The sequence below is a fragment of the Mytilinidion resinicola genome, assembly GCF_010093595.1.
Source record: "Mytilinidion resinicola strain CBS 304.34 unplaced genomic scaffold BDZ99scaffold_27, whole genome shotgun sequence".
Classification (NCBI taxonomy): Eukaryota; Fungi; Ascomycota; class Dothideomycetes; order Mytilinidiales; family Mytilinidiaceae; genus Mytilinidion; species Mytilinidion resinicola.
This window is the reverse complement of record NW_022985463.1, coordinates 206,641-227,718: the sequence shown is the minus strand read 5'-3', so window position 1 is coordinate 227,718 and position 21,078 is coordinate 206,641. Positions and strand designations below refer to the sequence as shown.

Below are 21,078 nucleotides of genomic sequence, written 5' to 3'. Positions count from 1 at the left end.
TTGATAAGGACGCCCAAAGCAAAAGGCAGCAAGGCGGGGCAGATTCTGGCGGGAGCGCGCGGCGCTGTGGACGCTGCGGCGAGCTAGGGCACAACATTCGTACGTGCAAAAATGATGCAGAGGTTGCTGCAGATTAGGCTACAAGTTGTATATAGTTGATATCTATTGGCGTTGTGGAGCAATTAACGTTTGAGGCCGGTTTTCATGATGAAGTGGACGGCTCGCTTGGGTGGACGGCTCGCTTGTGGAATACGTTAGCCCCATCAGCTGAGATGTTCGCGTAACGAAGGACAATGTCGCATCCCTAACTTCGTCTGACAACTTGAACAAATATTCTACTACAAGTCCTCTTGAGATAGATTGCCTGAAATTCAGTACTGCAGCCCTCATTTATAGTCCCTTCATCTCCAGAAATTCATTCAATAATCTAATTCACGATTCTATATTCAGCTATTCGCAATGACCCTACATCCAACAATCGGCTTGCACATCTTAAATCACGTCAGTAGCCGCACGAAAGCATTCGAAATCGTATATCACGGGATTCGTCAGACTACCGGAGCTCTTCTGGGGACGTTGGATCCTTTCCAAGTGAGAGATGAATACGGGCGGTTTAAAATCTGGTCCGGGAATATCGCGGCACACCATACTGGTAGGCGATCGCTTGAATATAGACTTCGCGATGCATCGCATATAAGAGAGCAAGTGGTCGTGCTGCTGGTTGAATTAGAGGAGACGCTTGAAAGTAGTAAGTATTAAAGGTTTCTCATAAATTTAGGCTCTTGTCATCGACGAGTTCAAATGGATGCCCAAGCCCTTTGCCGCGAAACGACTATTCTCTTTCAAATATTCTATGGGCTTCCGAAGCGCTTGACTGATCGTTGACCTGACAATGCTTGAAATCCTCAAGGGAATCCGCGTACCCAGCGAGAATCTGTCCGACGTTTTAGACTCCGATAGTTCGGACAGCGATGACGAGCTCCCTTCCTTCGATGGCCAACCCGGTCACGACGCATCGCAAGCCGATAAGCAACCTGGATTGCAGATCCTCTTTTGTCAGATGCTGCTAATATTATTACCTGTCTCCTACGACTGTCGATGGCAATCCGCAATCCAGCCCCGAACGACTAGATCGTGGAATCTGACACGTTGGCAACCTCCTTTTACGAGGAATACGATATTAACCATGTGAGGGACAAGTTCCCGAAAGCGAAAGACTACATAATCGCCCGTCTTGGAAAGGCTAATTCCCGAAGACGACAATACTTCACGTACCGCAAAGACCACCACGATAAGCTGTCTCAAGGTGTCGAGTTCTACTCAGTGGAGACGGACGAGAGCCAGCCAGAAAAAGTACAGGCTAAAGAGTGCGACGTACAAAGCACGGTCGCCCCAACACTTCCTTTAGGCTCTCACATCAACTATCGCACGACTAGATCTCGATGACGATGCGTATTCCGACAGCGGCATATCGCAAACAACTTTCGGGACATCTGCGACTGAAGATCCGAACGCCGTTGAGCACAAGCTGAGACGTCCACCAATACCTAAAGAGGGTCGAGATGGTTTTCCGTTTGAGTGTCCATTCTGCTTCTTGATCATTACCGTTTGGAGTAGGGCCTCGTGGGAATAAGCCATACCTCGAATTCCGTGGCTTCGCATTCTGACTAACTCTAGGAAACACGTATACTCAGACCTCCGTCCCTACGCCTGCTCCTTCGAGGACTGCAAGACCCCCGATCGCCTCTTCGAATCTCAGCATCAGTGGTTCGAGCATGAAACAAAGATCCACGGCCGCATTTGGCAGTGTATTGATGGCTGCGACAAAACCTTCCAATCGAGTTCTGCTTTCCAGGATCATCTGCGGGGGGGCTCACACCGGACTCGTTAGCGAAACGCACCTAGCCGCCTTTACGGGCATTTGTGAACGGAAGGGGAAGCCAAGTGGTCCGATGGAGTGCGCATTCTGTGGCCAATCTATCGACCCTCAAAAACGGCCGCAGAAGCACATTGGACGACATCATCAGCAACTGGCGCTTTTCGTCCTTCCCGCGCAGAACGATAGTCAAGACGAAGATGAGGATGAAAACAACAAAGAAGACGAACACGAGACTAATTCTAGCAACGCGTCTGCTGAAGGTCTTCCAGACCCATTCCATGAAATCGATCACAAATTTGATACTGGCGATGCATCTTGGATCTATCTTCCAGCCCCATTCCCCGACAACGAGGACGAATCTGATTCCAGCAACGCGTCTATGGAAGCCCTTCTCCCCCCCCCACCTACTTGAAGAGAGGCTCGTTCCCCCCATTCGAATAATCGTCACAGAAGCATACAAAGATGACCAAACACAGCATGATGACTCAGAATCGACATCAATCGCATTCGACAAGAGCGACAAAATATGCCGCGATATAGAGATTACGGAAGTTCAAGGTGTTCACAAAGCAGGTTCTGTTTGATTTTTACGGCGTTGACCAGCCCTAAGCGCGATTAAAGAAGATTTCCTGGCCAGTTTTTGCTTAAATGCCACTGAAAATTCCCACAGACTGCTCTACAGAGTTATGATAGTACATAAGAGTCATCTTCTCTTCTAATTAGGCTTTACTGACCCGAGATTTGAACATAGCACGAAGCATCTACCAGCAGATGCCGCTTGAACCGGGACCCCATAACCTCTCCAATCTGCCCAAGTTTGATCCATCTTTACGGCCATCATGCTCTGTGAATCAATTAATGGAGGCGACTATACCTATGCCACGACGCACTTTATAGAGCCTTGCTAGCGATGATGCACGCCGTCACTATGATTTTGAGAGCAGTCACGATGGCGACTGGGTTCTTCATTGGTATCGCTGGCATGTATCAAGTACCAGAACCTCAAATTTCGAGGCCACAACCCACAGCCCAGCTCCGAAGTTCTCTGGGACCTAGAATTAGCCCTTGGGGTCCCTCTGTCGAAAAGCCAGGCAATAAAGCCCCCACGGAAGCGGCACTAGATGCGGCCAAAGAAAAGGCAATGAACGACACCTCTGAGAACGCCTTTTCGCCACCCCTGCTTCAGCAATCAAGAGCTTCTCCGGATCCAGAACCTTTTGCCAACAGGAGTAACGTGTTTGTTGGAAGTTTGTGAGGAAGAGAAAATACCTTGATGGCCGTAGTAGTCTGAGTACTGCTAAATGTGTAGTCCCGTGCAATAGGAGCCGCAATATCAAGTCGATGATTCCGCATTGATGTATTTTTCTCCGCAACCTTACGATATATTTTCCTAGTCCGAGAGATGTGCAATCTAGCCCACGCTGATTTAGTTGGTTACTTCTTTTACCTACGCACGGGGCTCTTCGTGCCCTACGTACCGCCTGGCAGAGTTCGCCTTCAGCAGTTCATTTCAACCTTGGTTCTTCTTACTAAAGCACCCAAAGTCTCCTCCCCTTCCCCTCCTCTCCGTCCAACGCTCCGCCTCCCAAAACATTTCTCAGCGGTTTGATCCGATAGATCTTCTTACAAGTCTACCTACATAGCTTGCACTGTGAGGCCACCTCCACCTGCGATGCTACCTTTCCCAAAAAGGATTCTCTACGGTTCGATCCGATGCTTCATCTTACAAAAGTACCCAAAGCCTCCCCGCATCGCGTGCGCCTCCACCCCTATCCCCGTGTTCACCCTCTTCTCTCTTCCGGTTGCAAATGGCCGTCGACCAAGACACGAATCACGTGACCATCACGCTCCGCCCACATGCCCCACTTCTCTCGGCTATAAAACGCCTCTCTCCTCCCACTCATCTTCCTTTTTCAGAGCAGCCAGGCGGATGTGGGATTAACACTGCCAGATGCAGTGCGCAACGGACTGGGTGTTGGATCTACACTTCGTCAAACGCGCAGTGATGGAGTCGTGTGTCGGGTGGATCAGAAAACGCAAGAACGAGAGCTATGATGGAGTGGCTGTGTTGGATCAACTCGCCCATGGAATCGCGCCATGGAGTTGTGGGGTGTGGGTGGGTGGAGTAAAACAAAGATACAGAACAAGAATCATGGGTGCGTGGCGTGGGGGGGGGATCATAGGGTTGTTGATGACGCTCTCCAATTTCTATCCTCTCGTAAGAATACCTAGTTTCATAGATGAATACGGATGATTAGTACAACCTCTAGCCCGAAATATTCTCTACGACGAGTTTAAGATGGTGAACAGCATTATCGACTACTGATAAAAAGCCACACATCGACTGTTTATGCTACTGTTTCGCACTCAGCCACCATTGCAAGGCAGGATGTGTTGTTTTCGCAAACACCGACACGCACCATGAAGATCTTTCTCTCTAAGATTTCGCTGCGTCAACCCCCTTCCTCCATGCCTTCAACAGAAGCGAAGACGAGAAGACGAGAGATTCTTATACCCCATCGAAGTCCGCGTCATGTGAGCAGCACGTGGTCTCCCTTTGACCCTTCACCGCTCCCCAAGTGGCCGGCGCCGCGCGATCCCCACGTACTAGTATCTTCTCGCGGGTATAAAACCTTCTTTCCCTCGCAGCACTTCTTCTCCTCAGAGCATCGAGCGGTGGTTGATTAAAAGAGGATAGTCGGAGACTCGATGGAGTGTTGGATCAACTCCGCAGAGGGTTGCCCCTCATGGGGGCTGGGCCTGGGTTGTGTGGTGAAGTAAAACAAGAGACCGGAAGATGCTATGTGAGTCGTGGGGGGAGGGGCGTTTAAAGGAGGTAGTGGAGAGTATCACTAATGTGCGACGTCAACACGCCTCCATTATTCTAGCAGCTGCATTCTTAACTTTTGCAGGACAGACAACATCAAGTGCTAGCAAGGTGTGGGTTGTACACACCAACCGGCACCATCAGACTACTCTTTCTCCTGGTTTTGCTGCGTCCAACTCCCTCCTCCATACCAATAAGGAAAAGAGAGGAGAGACGACTGGAGGTTCTTATACCCCGTCGAGCCCCATATCATACGAGAAACACGTGCTTTCCTTCCTCCTTCCCCTCATAGTCTTCACGCACCAGCCTCATCTCGTAGGTTCGACACATCCCTCTTCGAACCCCAGATCATGCACATGGCACGTGGTTTCCTTCATCTATCCCACCATAGCCGCGTGACCCTCACGTGCTGCCTTTTCTCACGAGTATAAAACCTCCTCCTTCCCCTCATCCTCCTTTCTGTAGGACATCCGGTGCTTGGGAGATTAAAACCATCGCGCGTTGAACCTCTTCATGGATTTGGAGTGCGGTTGGATCAACTAGCCGATCACCGCAAAGTCATGGAGTCGTGCGGTGGGTGGGCGCGTGGATCAAACTCGGGTCGAGGATTGGTACAATGACTGTAGAGTGACAGCGCACTGGGGAGCACATAGATAGGGGTGATGCTCCCTACCACTTCCCTTCTCTACTACTCTCCAAAAATGTATCTTACAATGAACGGCAAAAGCTACAGCGGCTAATACTACACGCTACTTAGGTAAGGTAGTGGACAGCATCATCCAATACAGACGACGCCCCTCCATCAGTTCTGGCCATCCTGTGCTTTGCAGAACGCCGAACACCATATAGCCTCGAGCCAGCCCGTGCTACTTGATCCAGCACACCCACCCCGAGCCATCGTATGCTTTCTGTTGGTCTTTTGATGACTCCAACTCCCTCCACCATGCCCATAACGGAAACAGAGAAGAGGTGATGGAAGGTTTTATACCCAACCGAAAATCGAATCACGCGAGGAGCACGTGGATTCCTTCCCCCCCTCGTTGCCCCCGTGATTCCCACGTGCCCACAAAGATCTGCCTTCTCTCGCAACTATAAAACCTTCCCCCCTCACAGCGTTTCTTCCGCAGAGCATCTGGCGGCGGTTGGAGGATGAAAAGGTCAACGATCAGTACAAAATGAGGTGGAGCGAGCGTTGGATCAACAGGCGGACAAAATTCCACTGATGGAGTCGTGTGGCGGGCGGGTGGAGTTAACTTCTCGAGAAAAGCATATCAAGGTCGTGGAGCGGTGGCGCGTCAGGAAGGGGCAGGTAGTGATGCGCGCCAGCCGCAACCTCTTCTTATACACAACCGTATACGCCGGTGCGGATCATGTGTGCGAACCCTGGCTGAAGGTAGGGGTGCGTGAGGAGAGGTGGTGGAGAGGATTACCATGTGATGGAGGCGACGGCCCTCCATACGAGCCTATTCGCCGGTGTCTTGCAGGACACCGACCCAGAGCCATTGAACACTGTCGTAGAACCTTTTGATGTCGCCAACTCCCTTTTCCATGTCCATAACATGGAACAGAGGCTTCGTGAGAAAAGGGTTTAATACCTCGTCGAAGTTCGGAGCATGTGAGGCGCACGTGATATATCCCCTCCCCCTTAAGGAGCCTCCTAGTTTTGTCATGTTACTGTAAGATAGGCACATATGAATCGACACGGTATGAGATTACAAGCTTCATGAAAGGAGAACTAGCCATAGGCCAATCTATTTCAACTACCTACGTAATACCCCATCCCTTCCAATCCCCATTGCAAAAACCCAAGAAAAAGAACAAAGAGCCACCAATGCAGCACCGTGGTGCACCAAAACTACCTTTCGCCATCGGGGATATCCATACCCACAACCCCTCTCACCCGTTCCAATCCTAACCTAGGTATTACTTCCTATCAATCAAGCCGCCGAACTCACAGCACCCCCCCTCCTCTCTCCAAAATTATGCAACCTCTCCCCAATTAGATACACCTCATCCCTTACTACACCCCTCCACCTCCTGACCCACCGCACACACACCCTCGCGCCCCAAACCCCTCCTCCCGCTCCTGCAACAACCGGATAACAGAATCGCCACACCAATCGCTTAACCTCCTCACTCCCGCCCGCCCACACCGTGCGATTCAGCCCCCACGCCAACGCACTCGGCACCGCAATCGCGATGCCGAACCCAACCAGCACCGGGACGATGAAACACCTAGTCGCGAGTCTTGCGTCGGGATCACCGTACCCGTTCCGCACGACAGCGGCGAAAGCGCGGGCCGGGCGCGATTGGCGGTTCGCGAAGAGTAGGCGAGCCGCGAGACGCGCGTACAGGAAGCCGAGGGTCCAGTCCTGGATGAGGTGGACGACGTGGGGCTCGTGAGGCCCGAGGTAAGCGTGGAGGGGGATGAGGATGTAGAGTTCCAGCAAGAGGGCGAAGAGGATTGGCAGGAGTAGCACCAGGGAAGCGTAGACATAGGTAATGCGGGCGACTCTCCAAGCGAAGTGGGAGGCTGTGACAACAAGAGTGCGGATAGTGGATAAGGGGGAGCGGAGGGGTTGGTGGAGGTGCGCGAGCAGCGGGCGGATGTGCAGCGCTGCGTAGAGGAGGCCCCCGAGGGTGTAGATGCCCAGGGAGAAGGCGTAGATGTCGTTCATGCGGACGGAGTGGGGGATGAAGAGGGAGAAGAGATAGCGGCCGAAGAGGAGGGGGAGGATGGTGATGCCGACGCCGGTGGCAGCCGCGAAGAGCCAAATGGTGAGCACGAAGAGGGCGATGCGCACGCGGAACCAGGGCGGCACGTAGACCATGGTGATCATGTCGGAGTGGCGGGCGTGCACGCCGCTTTCTTCGGGCTTGCCGTCGAGGCGGTGGTTGGATTGGTCGACTTCGACGAATACGGGGTCTCCTTTAGGGATGCGGACTTGGTCGGAGGCGGGAGCACGCACGTACTTGCCGTCGAAGAGGAAGTATACGTCTCTGTCTCGATCTTCCGCAGGAAGGTTGGGGTCGTCTCTAACAATGGGCTTTCTCACGTCACCCTTGGACCTAAAGAACTGGCTTTTCCAAGTTCGGTGGACGTGGTGTCCTAGTTCGTCCGCATTCTTTTCGGCGAACAGGAAATCAGACAGTCGAAGGAGGCGGGCGCAAGTGCGGAACCACCATTGGTATGTCGCATGGAGGCCATCGCTGGGCTTAGCGAGCTTCAGGACCAACGGCGTGAGGAAATTGTAGAAGAGCAGGTCCAGTGGGAACTCTAGCGCAGGAGTGTGCGATGACCAGTGGATGGGAAGGACGCCAGTAGACGTGTAGTTGAGCCCCCAGACCACACCGCCTAGGCATATGATGACCAAAGCGCCATACACCAAGGCACTGAACGCAATCTTGCGGAGCTGCGTAGTAACGCTTCTCTCCAGTACGTCGCGAACCGGATGGAAAGTAGGATCGTCGGGGTCGCGGATGAAGTATAGGACGCCAGTTCTCATGATCTTTCGACACATGGAGACGAATAATGCAAAGTGGAACATATAGCAGGTGCCCACAAACCAATGCACGAATCCGGATGTCCAGGGCGACTTCATCGTGAACTGGTATCGTGACCACACGGTCGCGTTCTCGAAAAGCGGTAGCATAGCGGCGTCCAACAGCAGGCCACAGTACAACGGAAATGCTATCATCTCGATACTAATAATCAAGATGACTTTTAAGACACCACCAGCCTGTTGTAGAACATCAGCTACGACCCCTTCAACCTTTCGCCCTTGTTGCGAGGAGCTGAATGGGGTGCTCTTCTTCAGATAAAGGGCACCAGCTACGGCAAAGAACATGTAACCAGCCAAGACGGCAATCAGGCGGTCGGTGGCTGTCCATTGCTCTATCGCAGCATAGGTTGAAGTAACATTCTTGCCGATATTGAAAGTGATCTTGTAGGATTTGGACGTCCATAAGAACAAGGCAACGTCCTGGGCTTTGTTGAGAGCAGCGGATGTGGCAAGAAATACCGTTGGAGGGACTTGACGAAGCATGTCGAGTACTGCGCCGTTTGAACTGGCAGATGCAACATTCTTATAGAGGAGGACAATCGCATTACCAGTGGTGTTCAAGGCCTCAGATGTCGTGTTTTGGATGGTCCGCAAGGCGATATGCGAGTTCGTGGACAACGCAAAGAAGTCCGGACCGGAGATTGTACTCGTCTCTACGAAAGCTTTGGCGATGCGGTCCATAGCATTTTCAGCTACCGCCCGTGCAGGCTTCGCGATGAAGTCGGCCGGCTTATTAAGAATGTTGGAGAGCAGACCCAGGGTGAGAGGTACGAGCATCCAGCGGATGAGCTGTACGCTCCAGTAGACAACACCGGCACCAACGCACAACGCTGCATCCACAATAAGATCCGCACCTATGGCAATACCTTGGAGCGGGAACTTGACAAAAATGACTATCGGACTTCCCATGACAACGAGCACGAACTTGCCCCAAAGATATGGGACCCAGACAGCCAGGGCTAGTGTCGCGGAAATGAGCATAGCGCTGAAGATCGCGTTCTGAAAAAGCCCTGTCAATGGCCCTTGCATCCCAATCAGTTCTAGAATACCTTCTAGGTCTTCGGCGTCGTCAATTGCGTCTTGGTCATTAAGATCAATGCCAGCTTGAGCGGCGGCAGCAGCTACCTCTGGGTCCTGTCTTTGAGCGTTCCCTTGCTCCCGGTGAGCGGCAGCTACTTGGCCTGCGAAGGGCACGAAAGGGGCTTCATCTGCTAGGTTCTGCACCACATGCTCGTCGTTACCGGCGTCTTCTGTAGTTGGAGGTGTAGCCGGCGCGACATCTCCCCATAGCCAGTCCATGATACGTTCCATCAAGCTAGGCTGACGAGGTACAGCTTCCCTTGGAGGCTCGGGTCCAGCAACAATGGGTGGTCCCACTGCCTCGCTATCGTCGTAGTCGGGGAATACCAGATCAGATACTGAAGAATCTGAGAGATCAAGCGACTCAATGTCTGCGGCAGTGTCTGATGGATCTGCAGCCTCGTCGGTAATGTTCACCTCAAGACTACCACTCTCGGATGCTGCGGGGGTAACATGCACAGATGACTCTGTAGGAGATGATCCCAGTGTTGATTGGCCGCCAGCTTCTGGCTCAGTGATCTTCTCCTTGCCTTTTGAAGAGCCTTGATTAGTAGGGGCAGCTACTTGTTGCCAGCTTTCGCTGCTGTGATCGCTCTCGTGCTCTTCTGGTTCGGAGTCCGATTGTGATACGTGGAAATGAGGCTGTGTGTTCAAGGCTTCGCCATCCTCCTTACTCAGTCCTGGAAGCGAAACGTCGTCTGTGTTCTGAGCTTCTTCATTATGTTCAATAACGCTCGGAGACTCTGTGGGATCTGGAGATAGCGGATTCCATGTTTCGCCTTCTTCCAAGCTCCGACGGATCTCCGTAGCAAGAAATGAGCGGTCTCTTGCTGGCATGTTTGGCCGTTGTTGAGAGCTCGATGCTTCGGAAATGTCAGGCTGCACCACCTCAGGAGACCTGGCCGGGCCCTCTCTCAACGCAGGTGTGCCAGCAGCCTCCACGATAGCAAATTCTCCGGCCTGAGTTGAAACTGAGGTACGGTCTGCCCTAGAACCACGCTTCCTCTTCCTCGAGCTTCGCGACTCTTCGTCTGATGATACTAGATCATCACTGTGCATCTCTTTCGATAATTTGACAAGGGTCTTGCGTACCCTAGTAGCCTCCTCTTGTGGCAAGCTCTCAACCAAAAAAGCGACCTCCGCAGGAGTGCCTGTTCGCAAAGCATGTCGTATAGGCTCGGGAAGCTCTTCACTGGTCTGCCACGAACCCCAATCAGCGTCGCGCGTCCTTCTAGCCGACGAGGATCGCCTAGAGTTGACGGGCGTTGCTGGCCCAGGCCGGTTATGTCGCAGCTGTGCTGTAAGTCGCGCCGCATCTCTAGCGTGACGCTCTGTCCTCAGCCTAGCATTTTCATCCATTAAGGCTTGACGCTCCACTCCCAGTCTATCGATTTCATCTCTAGCAGCTTGCTCTTCGTCCACTTCAATGTCGTCCTGCTCTGGTCCTGTCAGATCTACAGCTTCAGCAGGCCCCAATCCAGTTAGATCTACAACTGCAGCAGGCTCCATCTCTTCTTGCTGCACTTCCGCAACCTGCCCTGCGTGATTTGCATCCATGGCAGCCATATTGATGACAGGCTGTTGCTGTACAACCCACTCTCGTATGAGAAAAATAAGGATGAAGGCAATGACAACCAGTAGCGTGATTATCTGTCCTTCCAGTACGTCGAGAACAAACCGATTGAGCGTTGGTGAGTTGAACCATTCAAAGAATGCGACGTCGGAAAGGAGTGACGGGTTTCTGTTTCCAAGTGTACTTTCAATCGTAGCGTTCGGCGTGAGGTTGTTCGTGCCAGCTGCAGATGAACCATTGGAGGCAGTGTAAACCCCCAAAACATACTTCTTAACGAATTTCCACGCCGAGGGTTCTCCCGAGCTCATGTTCAAGGTCTGGGAGAAAGGGGTCAGGAAGGCCGGGAGACCTCCAAATGATATGGTAGAATTAGCGGCTCGAGCCGATGCGATGGTTGACCGTATAGATTCTATAGCGTCTCCAGTCCAGGGCGTTGCAGAGGGCACCACAGGTGGGTGAACTCTTGCAGGTGGGTCGTCGTACAAATCGCGAGTCCATCCACCGTCTCCAACCCAGAACAAGCTTCGCCAAGTAACCCGCATGCACCACGGCAGGCAAAGAAGCCATACTGTGCCGACTAGCAGCGCACGACAGCATGATATGAAGTATGTGAAGATGTGGATAATGGCTCGGCGGAAGAAGATGGTGGTGGGAAGGCGGCGCGGCATGTGCGGATGGTAGAGCTTGGTGAAGCGGAAGGGTGTCTTGCATAGCTCGCAGTGCTTCTTCTGAGAGTGCGACAGCCACTCCATCAGGCACTCCTGGTGGACAAACTTGATGCTGCCACTGCACTTGCAAGGATAGAACAAGGGCTCATCGGGGGTCCCTTCGCCGCGGCATATCCGACATGTGTCGGCCTCCTCTGCATTCTTGTCTTGGGCCTTCGTATTTGTCGCATATGCGGGGTCGTTCATGAGGTCTGGGAAAGGATCCAGAGCAGCGGCAGTACCAGGCTGGTCCTCCATGGCGAGATCGGAGATCGGAAATGAGGGGGTGTGTTTAAGAGAGCTGGCGCAAGCCGTAAAGGCGGATGTGGTTATGGTGATAGCATCGGCTCGGAGTGTGAGGGAGCGGAGGTTCTTGCAGCGGTGGTAGAAGCGGTGGTAGAAGGTAAGTTGGTGGAGTTAATTGCGGAGGCAAGGTAGTCTAGACGTCGGACAAAGTGGCGGCAACGGCAGCGGCAGCGGCAGCGGCGATTGGCGGGATTGGGCTCAAAAGGTGGCAGACAGAGGGAGAAGACCAAAGGCGAACAGAGTCTATAACCAAGGGGTATCTAGGAAAGCAGTTTGCGGGCGCAAGCGAATTGATGAAGGCAACTGGGCAGGTTGAAGTCATCGAGCGCGGGCCGCAGGTGCTAGCTGGGCGGAGAGGACGCCGGCAAGTTCCGCCAACACCACGGCGACGACGATGTGGTGCATCGTCCAGCAGCGTTTCAGCCTTGTGAGAGTCGCAGAGACTCGTCCAGGCAGATTCTAGCTCCATCTACTCTTCCATGACTCCTCTGGCGCGTGCGGTGGCCGTCGAGTACCAAGAGAGCACGCGCTTGGCAGCACCTCGATGCGCAAGCGATGCGCGCATGTTTCCCGTCGGGCGTGTTCTGGAACCAGAGTGAATGGCTTGAGGCTCGCGGCTGCAACTGTGGCCTCCGCTGCGCTCGGCTCATCGCCGTCCCATCGCCGTCCCATCGCCGTCCCATCGCACGGCGGCCAGGCGTCGCGCTGTCAGGCGTTGACCGTCTTTCACGAACCACGCGCCGAACTCTCCCCGTCCCGCCCAGTGATGTTAATGACGTTACCTCGCTTCACATCTAGCGCAAGAGCCCTGAAACCAGGAAACCTGCCTGCTCCTGGCAACACCGCGACCGTCCTGCTCCCACAATTCTGCAGAAATATAGCCTCTGAGGCAGGCCTCGTGAGTCCCGCCCCCAGCTTTGTGCGCCCGCCCGTAGTCCTAACAGCGTTCGAGTTTAGAAGCACCCCGAACTCCCTACGAACCGCCTAACTGCTCCGACCCGGACCGAGCAACACGCGCATCCCGGACGCAACACAGTCAGATAGCTCTGAATCGGTGCTCAGGACACCTCCGCCTGTCCAGCAATGGCTGTTCAGACGAACGGAAGGGCCAAGAAGGCCAAGAAGGCCGAGCCAAACGGCCATGCCAACGGCTATGCCAACGGCAATGCAGACCCCAAAGTGAACGGCCAGCTTTCACGACCCGCGAGGCCAGTCAAGCAGAGAGGAAGCTTCGTAGGAAGCATTTTCAGCATGTCCGCAAGGTACGATATAGCGAGAGAATTTCACACGGCTAGATATGCCCGCTGCTGGCAACAACCTCGACCGGTGATGTCAACTATCTTCCAGTAACCCAATGCGGAGATTTTCTGGCAGCTTAACACTCTCTTCTCGTTGGCGATGGCCCAAATCTCATTCTGTACATCTTCTGGGTGGTATGGGATTGGATGACTTATCGGCGGACGTCGCTAGATCCGCCGTCTGCGAGACTGGAAGTCAACTGACACATTTACAGGCTACTATCGTGGTATCTGTTGATAACAGTGCTATTCCGGTGTCCTTCCTCCATCTCCGAGCTGTCGGATTCCTCCCCTCAAGTCTGCAAACCATACCTAGAAGCACGATCCTACGCTTCTCCGTACGTCGATCCATACTACGAAGCCTACCTCGCGCCACAGGTGGACAAGATTCGACCCCATGTGGACACATTCAACAAGAAAGTTTACACACCCGCCGCCGCGTTCACGGTAGACAAGTACAACACATACGGCGCTCATCGTGTGGAACAAGCGCAGGTCTACGTCCAGAATGAGTGGAACAAAGCGATAAAGCCGCAGTTGGACATTGCTCAAGCCAAAGCAAAAGGACAATATGACTTGCATCTCGCGCCTCGCATCAAGCAGGGCTCAGACGCGGTCAAGCCATACTATGAGACCACCAAGGCCACTGTTCTAGAGAAATACCAAAGCGTTGTCCTTCCGGCTTATCTAGCTGCTGTACCATATGCGCAGAAGGGATACGCTCAGGGCCACCACATTACCACTCACATCGTTTTCCCGTACGTACGATTCGCCAAGGAATCTTCGTTCGCCTTCCTCTCTCGGACACTATGGCCGCAGATGAGAATACTCTACGGGGATAACGTTGAGCCTCAACTCCTTCGAATTAGTGAGAGGCTCGGTAGGTACAAGGATGGAAAGAAAATGGAAGCTGCTGCCGACTCCGTAGACGTGTAGGTTCCCCAATTTTTTGGCTTACCCGAAATATTCTAACATCTCTAGATCGGCTGCTCTCGAGTCCCTTTCAGCCAAGATCTCATCGGCATCACTGTCCAGTGCTGCCACTATTACTCAGGAAACTGGAAGTGCCGCCGCAGGCGAATCTGCGAAGCCGTCGGAGACCAAACTGACAAAGGAGGAGCTCCAAGAGAAGCTCACAAATGACCTCCGAACGTGGCAGAACAAATTCGCTGTGGCTGCCGATAAGGGCTCTGAGGACTTGGAACAGCGCGTCAAGGACATCACGGCGCAACAAATCAAGAACCAGGCCCATGCAGTCGGCGGAGCGTTGCTTGTGCAGCTGGAAGAAATATCCAAAAGCAGCATCAGCAGTCTCAAATCGACTATCAACAAGCTTGTCAAGACGATCCCTGAGGACGTGACAGAGGAGCAGCTTGAATCTCTCTACGAACAGGTCCTCGGAGCTACGCGAACCGCTGGCACTACTATTAAGGAGAAGGCTCAGGCAGTGAGGACCTGGAGATTGGACTACGACCAGGAAACAGACAACCTGGTCAGAGCTGCGACGGCATCAACTGTCAAGATTCTAGACAACATTCAAGACCTCGGCTTACAGGAGATCGGTATGCGGTGGGCATGGACCGACGGTGTGACCTACAAGAACTGGCAGAAATACCATGAGCTCAAGAACACCCTGGAAGAATGGCGCAACGAGGTTGAAGCAGTCGGCTCACGACATGAGGGTCTCCGCAAGGCCCATGAGGAAAGCATGAGTGTCGAAGACAAGGCCATGGGAATTGCCGAGGAGACAGCAAAGGAACTTGTCAGACTCAAGGAAGTCGCCAGATGGAAGCTTTGGGCTGAAGACTCAACCGACGATTTTAGCAACAAGAAAGTCCCCGCGCGAGTCTTCAAGGCTGCCCAACAAGCCCAAGAGAATATCGAGGAGGCTGCATCTCAGGCGTCCGAGGCCATCGTTGACTCCGAAACACCTGCCGCCGAGAGCATTGCTTCTGTTGTGAAAGAGAACTTCGACTCGGCCACGTCCAAAGTTTCTGAGGCTGTCATTGGTACTGAAGCTAACGCGGCGGAGCAAGCTACTGATTCTATCTCATCCGCTGCTGCTTCCGTAGCCAGTGGTGCCTCTGCCGCTGGCGAGAGCGTCGTTTCGGCAGCAAAGTTCAAGAAAGCCCAGGCCCAAGAGGCTATCATCGGCACTCCGGCACCACCACTTTCCCAAGCATCTTCCAGTATCGAGCCTGCCGCGTCTGTCGCTTCCGAAGCACCAAAGAAGGTTTGGGGCGGCGCCATGGCTCAACATGTCGAAGCTAGGAAAATCGTCTACGAAGATATCATCGATGATTCGGACGACACGAGCTACTCTGAGAAGATTCAAAGCGCTGTCAGTGAAGCCGGTGATCGCGCAGCTGATTTGACGAGGGCGATTAGTGAAGCTCTGCTCAAGCCTGCTCCTACCCAAGGTACTGTAGAATCAGTCACATCTTTGGCGGGTGAGCAATACGAAAAGGCGCTCGCCGCTGCCTCCAGCGTAATCTATGGCACTGAGCAAGGCGCAGTCGAGAGTGTGTCAAGCATCGCAGCGGAGAAATATGCTCAGGCCGTCACAGCGTAAGTGCCAGGAACAGTTCGAAGATTGAAGATCTTAGCGCTAATCGTTATACAGTGCTTCGTATGCCATATATGGAACTCCTGCGCCAGTCTTGTCGTCACTTCAGTCTGAGGCAAGCTCTCGATACGCCAACGCCGTTAGTGTTGCTCAAGACCAGTACTCCATTGCCAAAGCTCGACTTTCGGAGATTGTTTCAGGGACGCCAAAACCTGTCCACGAGGAAATGCTCTCTTCTATCGAGAACGCGTACTCCGGGTCATTGTCTGCTGCGAGCGAGAGGTGGCATGCTGTTCTTCAGTATACTGACACAGTCAAGAGCTATGCGTCGGGCCCAACACAAGGCGCCATGGAATCCATTTCGTCGGTTGCCGCGTCAAGACTCTCGGAAGGCCTCAGTCTCGCATCTGCACAGTACACCAGCGCTAAGGTTGCTGTGGGTGCTGAGCCGACTCCTGCATCGCAGAAATACTTGGCCGACGCTCAACGTCGTTACTACGAAGGAATTGGCCTCGCCCACGCTCGCTACTCGGAATTTGTGGAGGCTGCCTCAAGTGTAGTCTATGGCACACCAACACCAGCATACCAGGGTGCAATTGCAGCGGCTCAAAGCCAATACTCAGCTGCTGTTGCCGCCGCCTCGTCCAACTTGGATGGCGTCCTCAGTGCTGCCAGCTCTGTCGCTGGCAAGACCACCAAGTCTCCAGCGCAGAGTGTCATAGACTCTGCCTCTTCTCAATATGACGCCGCTGTATCTGCAGCTACTGCTTCGCTTTCAGCAGCCTCGTCCAACGCTAGTGTAGCCATCTACGGCACACCAATACCAGCATACGAAGCTGCAATTGCAGCGGCCCAAAGCCAATACTCTGCTGCCACTGCCGCCGCCTTTTCCAACTTGGATGGTGTCCTCAGAGCTGCCAGTTCTGTCGTTGGCAAGACTGGCAAGTCTCCAGCACACACTGCTATTGACTCCGCTTCATCTCAATTCGTAGCTGCGACGTCAGCCGCAGCTGCTTCTTTCTCGGCAGCTTCGTCCAAGGCCAGTGAAGCCATCTACGGCACTCAACAGGGTACCTTTGAGTCTGTTGGCTCTGTTATTTCGGAGTCGGCTGCCTCAATTGCATCCGAGGCCAGCTCTGGTATCATTGGAACCGAAACTCCCTGGACCGAATCAGTCGCAGCCCAGGCCAGTCAAAACTGGGATGCTCTCATCTCCAAAGCCAGTGAACAGATCTATGGTGCTCCTACTCCCTTTTCCGAATCCGTCTTTTCGCAAGCAGGTGCATATGGAGCTCAGGCCACCGATGCCGCTGCTTCGCAATATGCCGCCGTACAAGCTTTGATCTCCGAGCTCGTCGTTGGCAAAGAGCCGGACTTCACCGAGAGCGTCATGATCAAGTTTTCTTCCGCATACTACACCGGATACCCTGCAGTCGCATCATCTGCCAGCTCCCTGGCCAGCGAGAATTATGAAGCAGCTTCATCGTATGCCTCCAATGCCTACGCCTCCGCTTCATCCATCGTAACCTCCGTTTTCACCCCTCCGGCTGCTCTCGAAGCCATCCTCGAATCCGCCACCGAGCAGATCAACGCCGCGGTCGAAGCCGCCTCCGTCCAAGTCTACGGCACAGAGAAGGGCACCATCGAGCAAGCCACCGAAGCTGCTGCGAGCGCCTACTCTTCCGTCCAGTCCCGCGCCAGCGAAGCAGTCTACGGCACGCAGCCCAGTTACGTCGAGGCCGCGCAAGCCAGCTTTGCTGACGTCGCGTCGAGCGCTCAAAACGCCATCAGCGTCGCTATCTACGGGACACCCACCGGCACCATTGAGTCCGTGACTAGCGGCGCTGCGAGCGCGTACAGCTCCATTTCCTCTGTTGTCGCTGATAACGCTGCTGCTGCTGCTTCCGCGGCTGGGGAGAGCTACGAGGCTGCCAAGGCTAAGGTCAGTGAGGCTATTTACGGACCCGAGCAGGGCGCGGTGGAGAGTGCCCAATCACGCCTCTCGGCTGCTATCGAGAGCGCCAAAGCCAAGATCAACGACTTGTACGAAAACGGACTCCCGGAGCAAGTTGAGGCTGCCAAGTCGAAGATTGAGGAACTCGCCAGCAACATCAATAGTGCTGCTAGCGGCGCTGCGAGTGGTGCGTCGAGTTATGCTGGGGAGGCGGCGAGCAGTGTTTCGAGCGCGGCGACGAAAGCGACGGATCGAGTCAAGGATGAGTTGTAGATGAGTCTAAGCGATTTAGAAGAAAGGAACGAGGGAGGGTGCGAGAGGAGAAGACGCAATTGATATGGCATCAGACTGATTGCATTTCGCACGGAGGCAGAGCATTGAGATTTTCTCTTTCGATTCGGTCATCACAACACCTTTTCTCCCCCCTAGTCATCAGATCTATTACATCATGCAACACGAAAGCCACGAGGCACGAAGAACGAACGACCTGTATCATGCTGGACCCCCACCTTTTTCCGATCCTTTGTCGTTCGCGGCTACTTGCACCTTCTCTTGCTTCCTGTTTATGGTCCCCCCAGAGTGTATTTGTATTTTCGAGAGCTTCGAGGTGGTGCTTTTGATTCCCCGGGCTGCTGGTTGCTGGTTGCTGGGTGCGTGCGTTGTGCTGCTTTTTTTGCTGCTTTGGAGGAAGGGAAGTGGCGAAGTAGATGAGGCGGGGAGGGAGGAGGGAGGGTGGTAATGAATGTGTATGTAGTATGGAAACCTTGCTCTTAGCGTTTGCGAGAATATACCCTTCGTTTCTAGCAGGTGTGTGTGTGCTTTGGGTGATATTGTGTGGTATGAGCACTAATAGCCTCATGGTCTTATTCAATCTTCCGTATTCTTTATTCCTTTCGCTTTTCTGACCTTTTTCATTGTTTCTGGGATTGGTTGATAAGATGGTTGATAGTGTCATCCTTCCTCCAACCATCCAACCATCCAACCAAGTTCACGTCACGGTCTCCTTTCAGCACAATCTCTTGCTACGTCACGCATCCGTCCACAACGCATCCATCCACATCACGCCCATCACATGCCGCTTCCCCTCTTTCAATGTCACCACCTCCCCTCTTTCCAGTCACGAGCTTCCCCCCGTGAACGCCAAGCGCCTTAGCGCCTAAGCGGTATATAAACTTCTCCCCCCCCCCCCGTCTCGCTTTCTTCTTCTTCAGAGCAAACACAGAAGGAGGGAAGAAGGAGGAGGGGAGAATCAAAATCTTATGCCTTCAGCTGGAATGGATTGGGTGGGAGAGGGAATCAAACCCAAATGATCATTGCCGAATGGCTGGGTGGGAGTGGGCGGTGTGGTGGTTCAATATCGATGAGGATAGAGTACGATGGCTGTGTGGATGGAGGTTTGGGATCAAGTACCGAGGTGTAAGGGTCTGATGGCTTGGGGTGGAGGAGCGGAGTGTTGGCAGAACTGCTACCAGGCAACACCGATGGGGCTGGATAGGGCCGTGTGGGTGGTTCAAAACATCCTGTTGGCCAATCTTGTGGCTGGGGTGGGGGCTGGAGATCAACAAACCAGACATTATCAGCCTATGAGTTGGTGGGAGTGGGAGTGGGAGTGTCAAACTTCCACCTGGCGAGCTTTGAATGGTTCGGAGCGAGGCTTGGTTGAAATACCACAAACTGGCTCACGATGGCTGCGCTGGGTTGGCCTGGATATCAACATATCGACGGGAAGCAGTGATGGGTTGGTGGGAGTGGGCGTGCTGTCACCACCCCAAAGCTAAGGTTCCTATGCGTGGGAGGTGGTTTGGTTCAAAAAATCAGACTTCGAAATACCTGTTGGGCTGGGGAGGTCTGGGAAACAACAGTTTGCGGAACTTGTCTATGAGTTGGTTCAATCTCACCAACAACAAGAACACATGGTTGGGCTGTGGAGGTCGGGAAATCAACATCGCTTTGAGGACTTGTTCGCAACGAGTTCGTTCAAGAAAAAGCCAAGAGAAACACACATGGCTGGATTGAGGAGGTCGGGGTATCAACAGATTGAAGAGTTCCCAATGATGGATTGGTTCAAACTTCTGTCGAACAGAATCTATGGCTAGACAGCGGAGATCGGGATTTCAACACCTCGCAGATTTCCTAGCGATGGGGTGGTTCAAACCGCTCTTCTAAACAAACTCATGACTGGACTGCGGAGGTCGGGATATCAATATCGTGGGTAGTTATTGCCCATGAATTGAGTTGGGGTGGAGTGGCATCAACAATCTTCACAACACTCTTACAAGGTTGGGTGTTGTGGGTAGATTAACGCACCGAAAAAAGCGTTTACTGGAATATAGGAACGAGGTTGAGCATCTATCTTCGGAATAGGGGTACAAGTAGCGTTCGAACGAGTACGATGATCTTCGTTAACTTAACGGGGCGATGTTAAGCATCCTCTTTCACGGATGATGGCACCAGTCTGAGGACTAGTTCCTTCGTCCTGTTGTTTTTCAAAATCTTGCACACATGAATATCGGGAGTTCTGATTTTGCTCAGCCACTCCCTCCATTCCTTGTTCCGACTCTGGGTTTGAAAACCAATCATTGGAACCTCCTCCCTAGACAATCTCTCACTCTCACTCCTCTCCTTTATATCTGGAGGAAAGCAGGCAAAATGTGACTTGCAATCGACCACGTGCTCACCTTACTCCGCATATCCCTCTCCCACGTCCACCTCCCCTATCCCCCTCACATCTCGCTTCATCTGGCAGCCAGTTAGAATGCTCCTACGCACGTCTGCCTACGCGTCTCAGCTGTACAGGGTTCACTTCTCGGCTGGACAAGGTTCACCTGTTGTTTTGTCACCGTTGCTGCCTGCAACCCCTGGTCTCTCTTCACTATATAGCCACTCGTTAGCACCTCAATACAACTCATGCTTTCCTCACTGATCCTTTGCCCTTCTTACGCCAGCTGCCACCTTCCTCCCTTCCACGTGACTCCCCTCCTTTCCGCTCTGCCACCGGGTATAAAACCTCCCCTTCCACTTTTCAACTTCCTTTCTTCAAGGTCGACCTCAACGGTCGAGGCGGGGGAGCAAAATTCAGGGAAGCAACCATAAATGTGGTGGTTCGGTGGAAGAGAGTAAAAGCCTAGACATTTTCCTATCATGTGGTTTTGTTTGGCTGGAGCAACAGTTCGAGAACGTGATCCCATGTGGCGGGTTGGTTGGAGGGAGCAAAATCACCGCCAACTTTCATATGATGTGGCGTTGTTTGGGAAAGCAAAAGGCAGAGTCCCACCAATCGATGTGATGGGCTGGTTGGAGGGAGCAAAATTCCACGAAGAGTCTT

The 21,078-nt window shown here is 53.2% G+C and overlaps 6 protein-coding genes across 6 annotated transcripts; 5 read left to right on the top strand and 1 right to left on the bottom strand.

Moving 5' to 3' along the window:
• Positions 1–588: 588 nt before the first annotated feature.
• On the top strand, positions 589–759 carry BDZ99DRAFT_339620 (uncharacterized protein; the record flags this gene model as incomplete). Its single annotated transcript, XM_033714350.1, has 1 exon — positions 589–759. A coding segment is annotated over one exon (171 nt), but the record flags the coding sequence as incomplete, so codon positions are not given.
• Positions 760–892: 133 nt separating this feature from the next.
• BDZ99DRAFT_503332 (uncharacterized protein) lies at positions 893–2,563 on the top strand (the record flags this gene model as incomplete). Its single annotated transcript, XM_033723956.1, has 3 exons — positions 893–1,055; positions 1,437–1,613; positions 1,678–2,563. The coding sequence occupies 3 exons, from the start codon at positions 893–895 to the stop codon at positions 2,289–2,291; spliced, it is 954 nt and encodes a 317-aa protein (XP_033570260.1). The 3' UTR covers positions 2,292–2,563.
• Positions 2,564–2,599: 36 nt separating this feature from the next.
• BDZ99DRAFT_170415 (uncharacterized protein) lies at positions 2,600–3,193 on the top strand. Its single transcript, XM_033712964.1, has one exon. It carries the CDS (start codon positions 2,790–2,792, stop codon positions 3,132–3,134), a length of 345 nt encoding a protein of 114 aa, XP_033570259.1. The 5' UTR covers positions 2,600–2,789; the 3' UTR covers positions 3,135–3,193.
• Positions 3,194–6,431: 3,238 nt separating this feature from the next.
• Positions 6,432–12,210, bottom strand: BDZ99DRAFT_576204 (uncharacterized protein). Its single transcript, XM_033728557.1, has one exon. It carries the CDS (start codon positions 11,885–11,887, stop codon positions 6,644–6,646), a length of 5,244 nt encoding a protein of 1,747 aa, XP_033570258.1. The 5' UTR covers positions 11,888–12,210; the 3' UTR covers positions 6,432–6,643.
• A 28-nt stretch (positions 12,211–12,238) lies between these two features.
• On the top strand, positions 12,239–13,134 carry BDZ99DRAFT_170369 (uncharacterized protein). The gene is made up of 2 exons (XM_033712963.1): positions 12,239–12,833; positions 12,893–13,134. The coding sequence occupies exons 1-2, from the start codon at positions 12,480–12,482 to the stop codon at positions 12,977–12,979; spliced, it is 441 nt and encodes a 146-aa protein (XP_033570257.1). The 5' UTR covers positions 12,239–12,479; the 3' UTR covers positions 12,980–13,134.
• BDZ99DRAFT_512115 (uncharacterized protein) lies at positions 12,754–18,468 on the top strand. Its single transcript, XM_033724602.1, has 5 exons — positions 12,754–12,833; positions 12,893–13,197; positions 13,449–14,165; positions 14,215–15,801; positions 15,857–18,468. The coding sequence occupies exons 2-5, from the start codon at positions 13,019–13,021 to the stop codon at positions 18,024–18,026; spliced, it is 4,653 nt and encodes a 1,550-aa protein (XP_033570256.1). The 5' UTR covers positions 12,754–12,833; positions 12,893–13,018; the 3' UTR covers positions 18,027–18,468.
• The last annotated feature ends 2,610 nt before the right edge of the window (positions 18,469–21,078 follow it).

Bases quoted from the DNA above. Each gene is read 5' to 3' on its own strand.
- BDZ99DRAFT_576204 (XM_033728557.1), bottom strand. From the start codon at position 11,887: ATGGAGGACCAGCCTGGTACTGCCGCTGCTCTGGATCCTTTCCCAGAC.
- BDZ99DRAFT_512115 (XM_033724602.1), top strand. From the start codon at position 13,019: ATGGCTGTTCAGACGAACGGAAGGGCCAAGAAGGCCAAGAAGGCCGAG. The intron at 13,198-13,448 runs GTACGATATAGC...ACACATTTACAG, and splicing joins ATTTTCAGCATGTCCGCAAG to GCTACTATCGTGGTATCTGT. The intron at 14,166-14,214 runs GTAGGTTCCCCA...TAACATCTCTAG, and splicing joins GCTGCCGACTCCGTAGACGT to ATCGGCTGCTCTCGAGTCCC.
- BDZ99DRAFT_170415 (XM_033712964.1), top strand. From the start codon at position 2,790: ATGATGCACGCCGTCACTATGATTTTGAGAGCAGTCACGATGGCGACT.
- BDZ99DRAFT_170369 (XM_033712963.1), top strand. From the start codon at position 12,480: ATGCGCAAGCGATGCGCGCATGTTTCCCGTCGGGCGTGTTCTGGAACC. The intron at 12,834-12,892 runs GTGAGTCCCGCC...GTTCGAGTTTAG, and splicing joins TAGCCTCTGAGGCAGGCCTC to AAGCACCCCGAACTCCCTAC.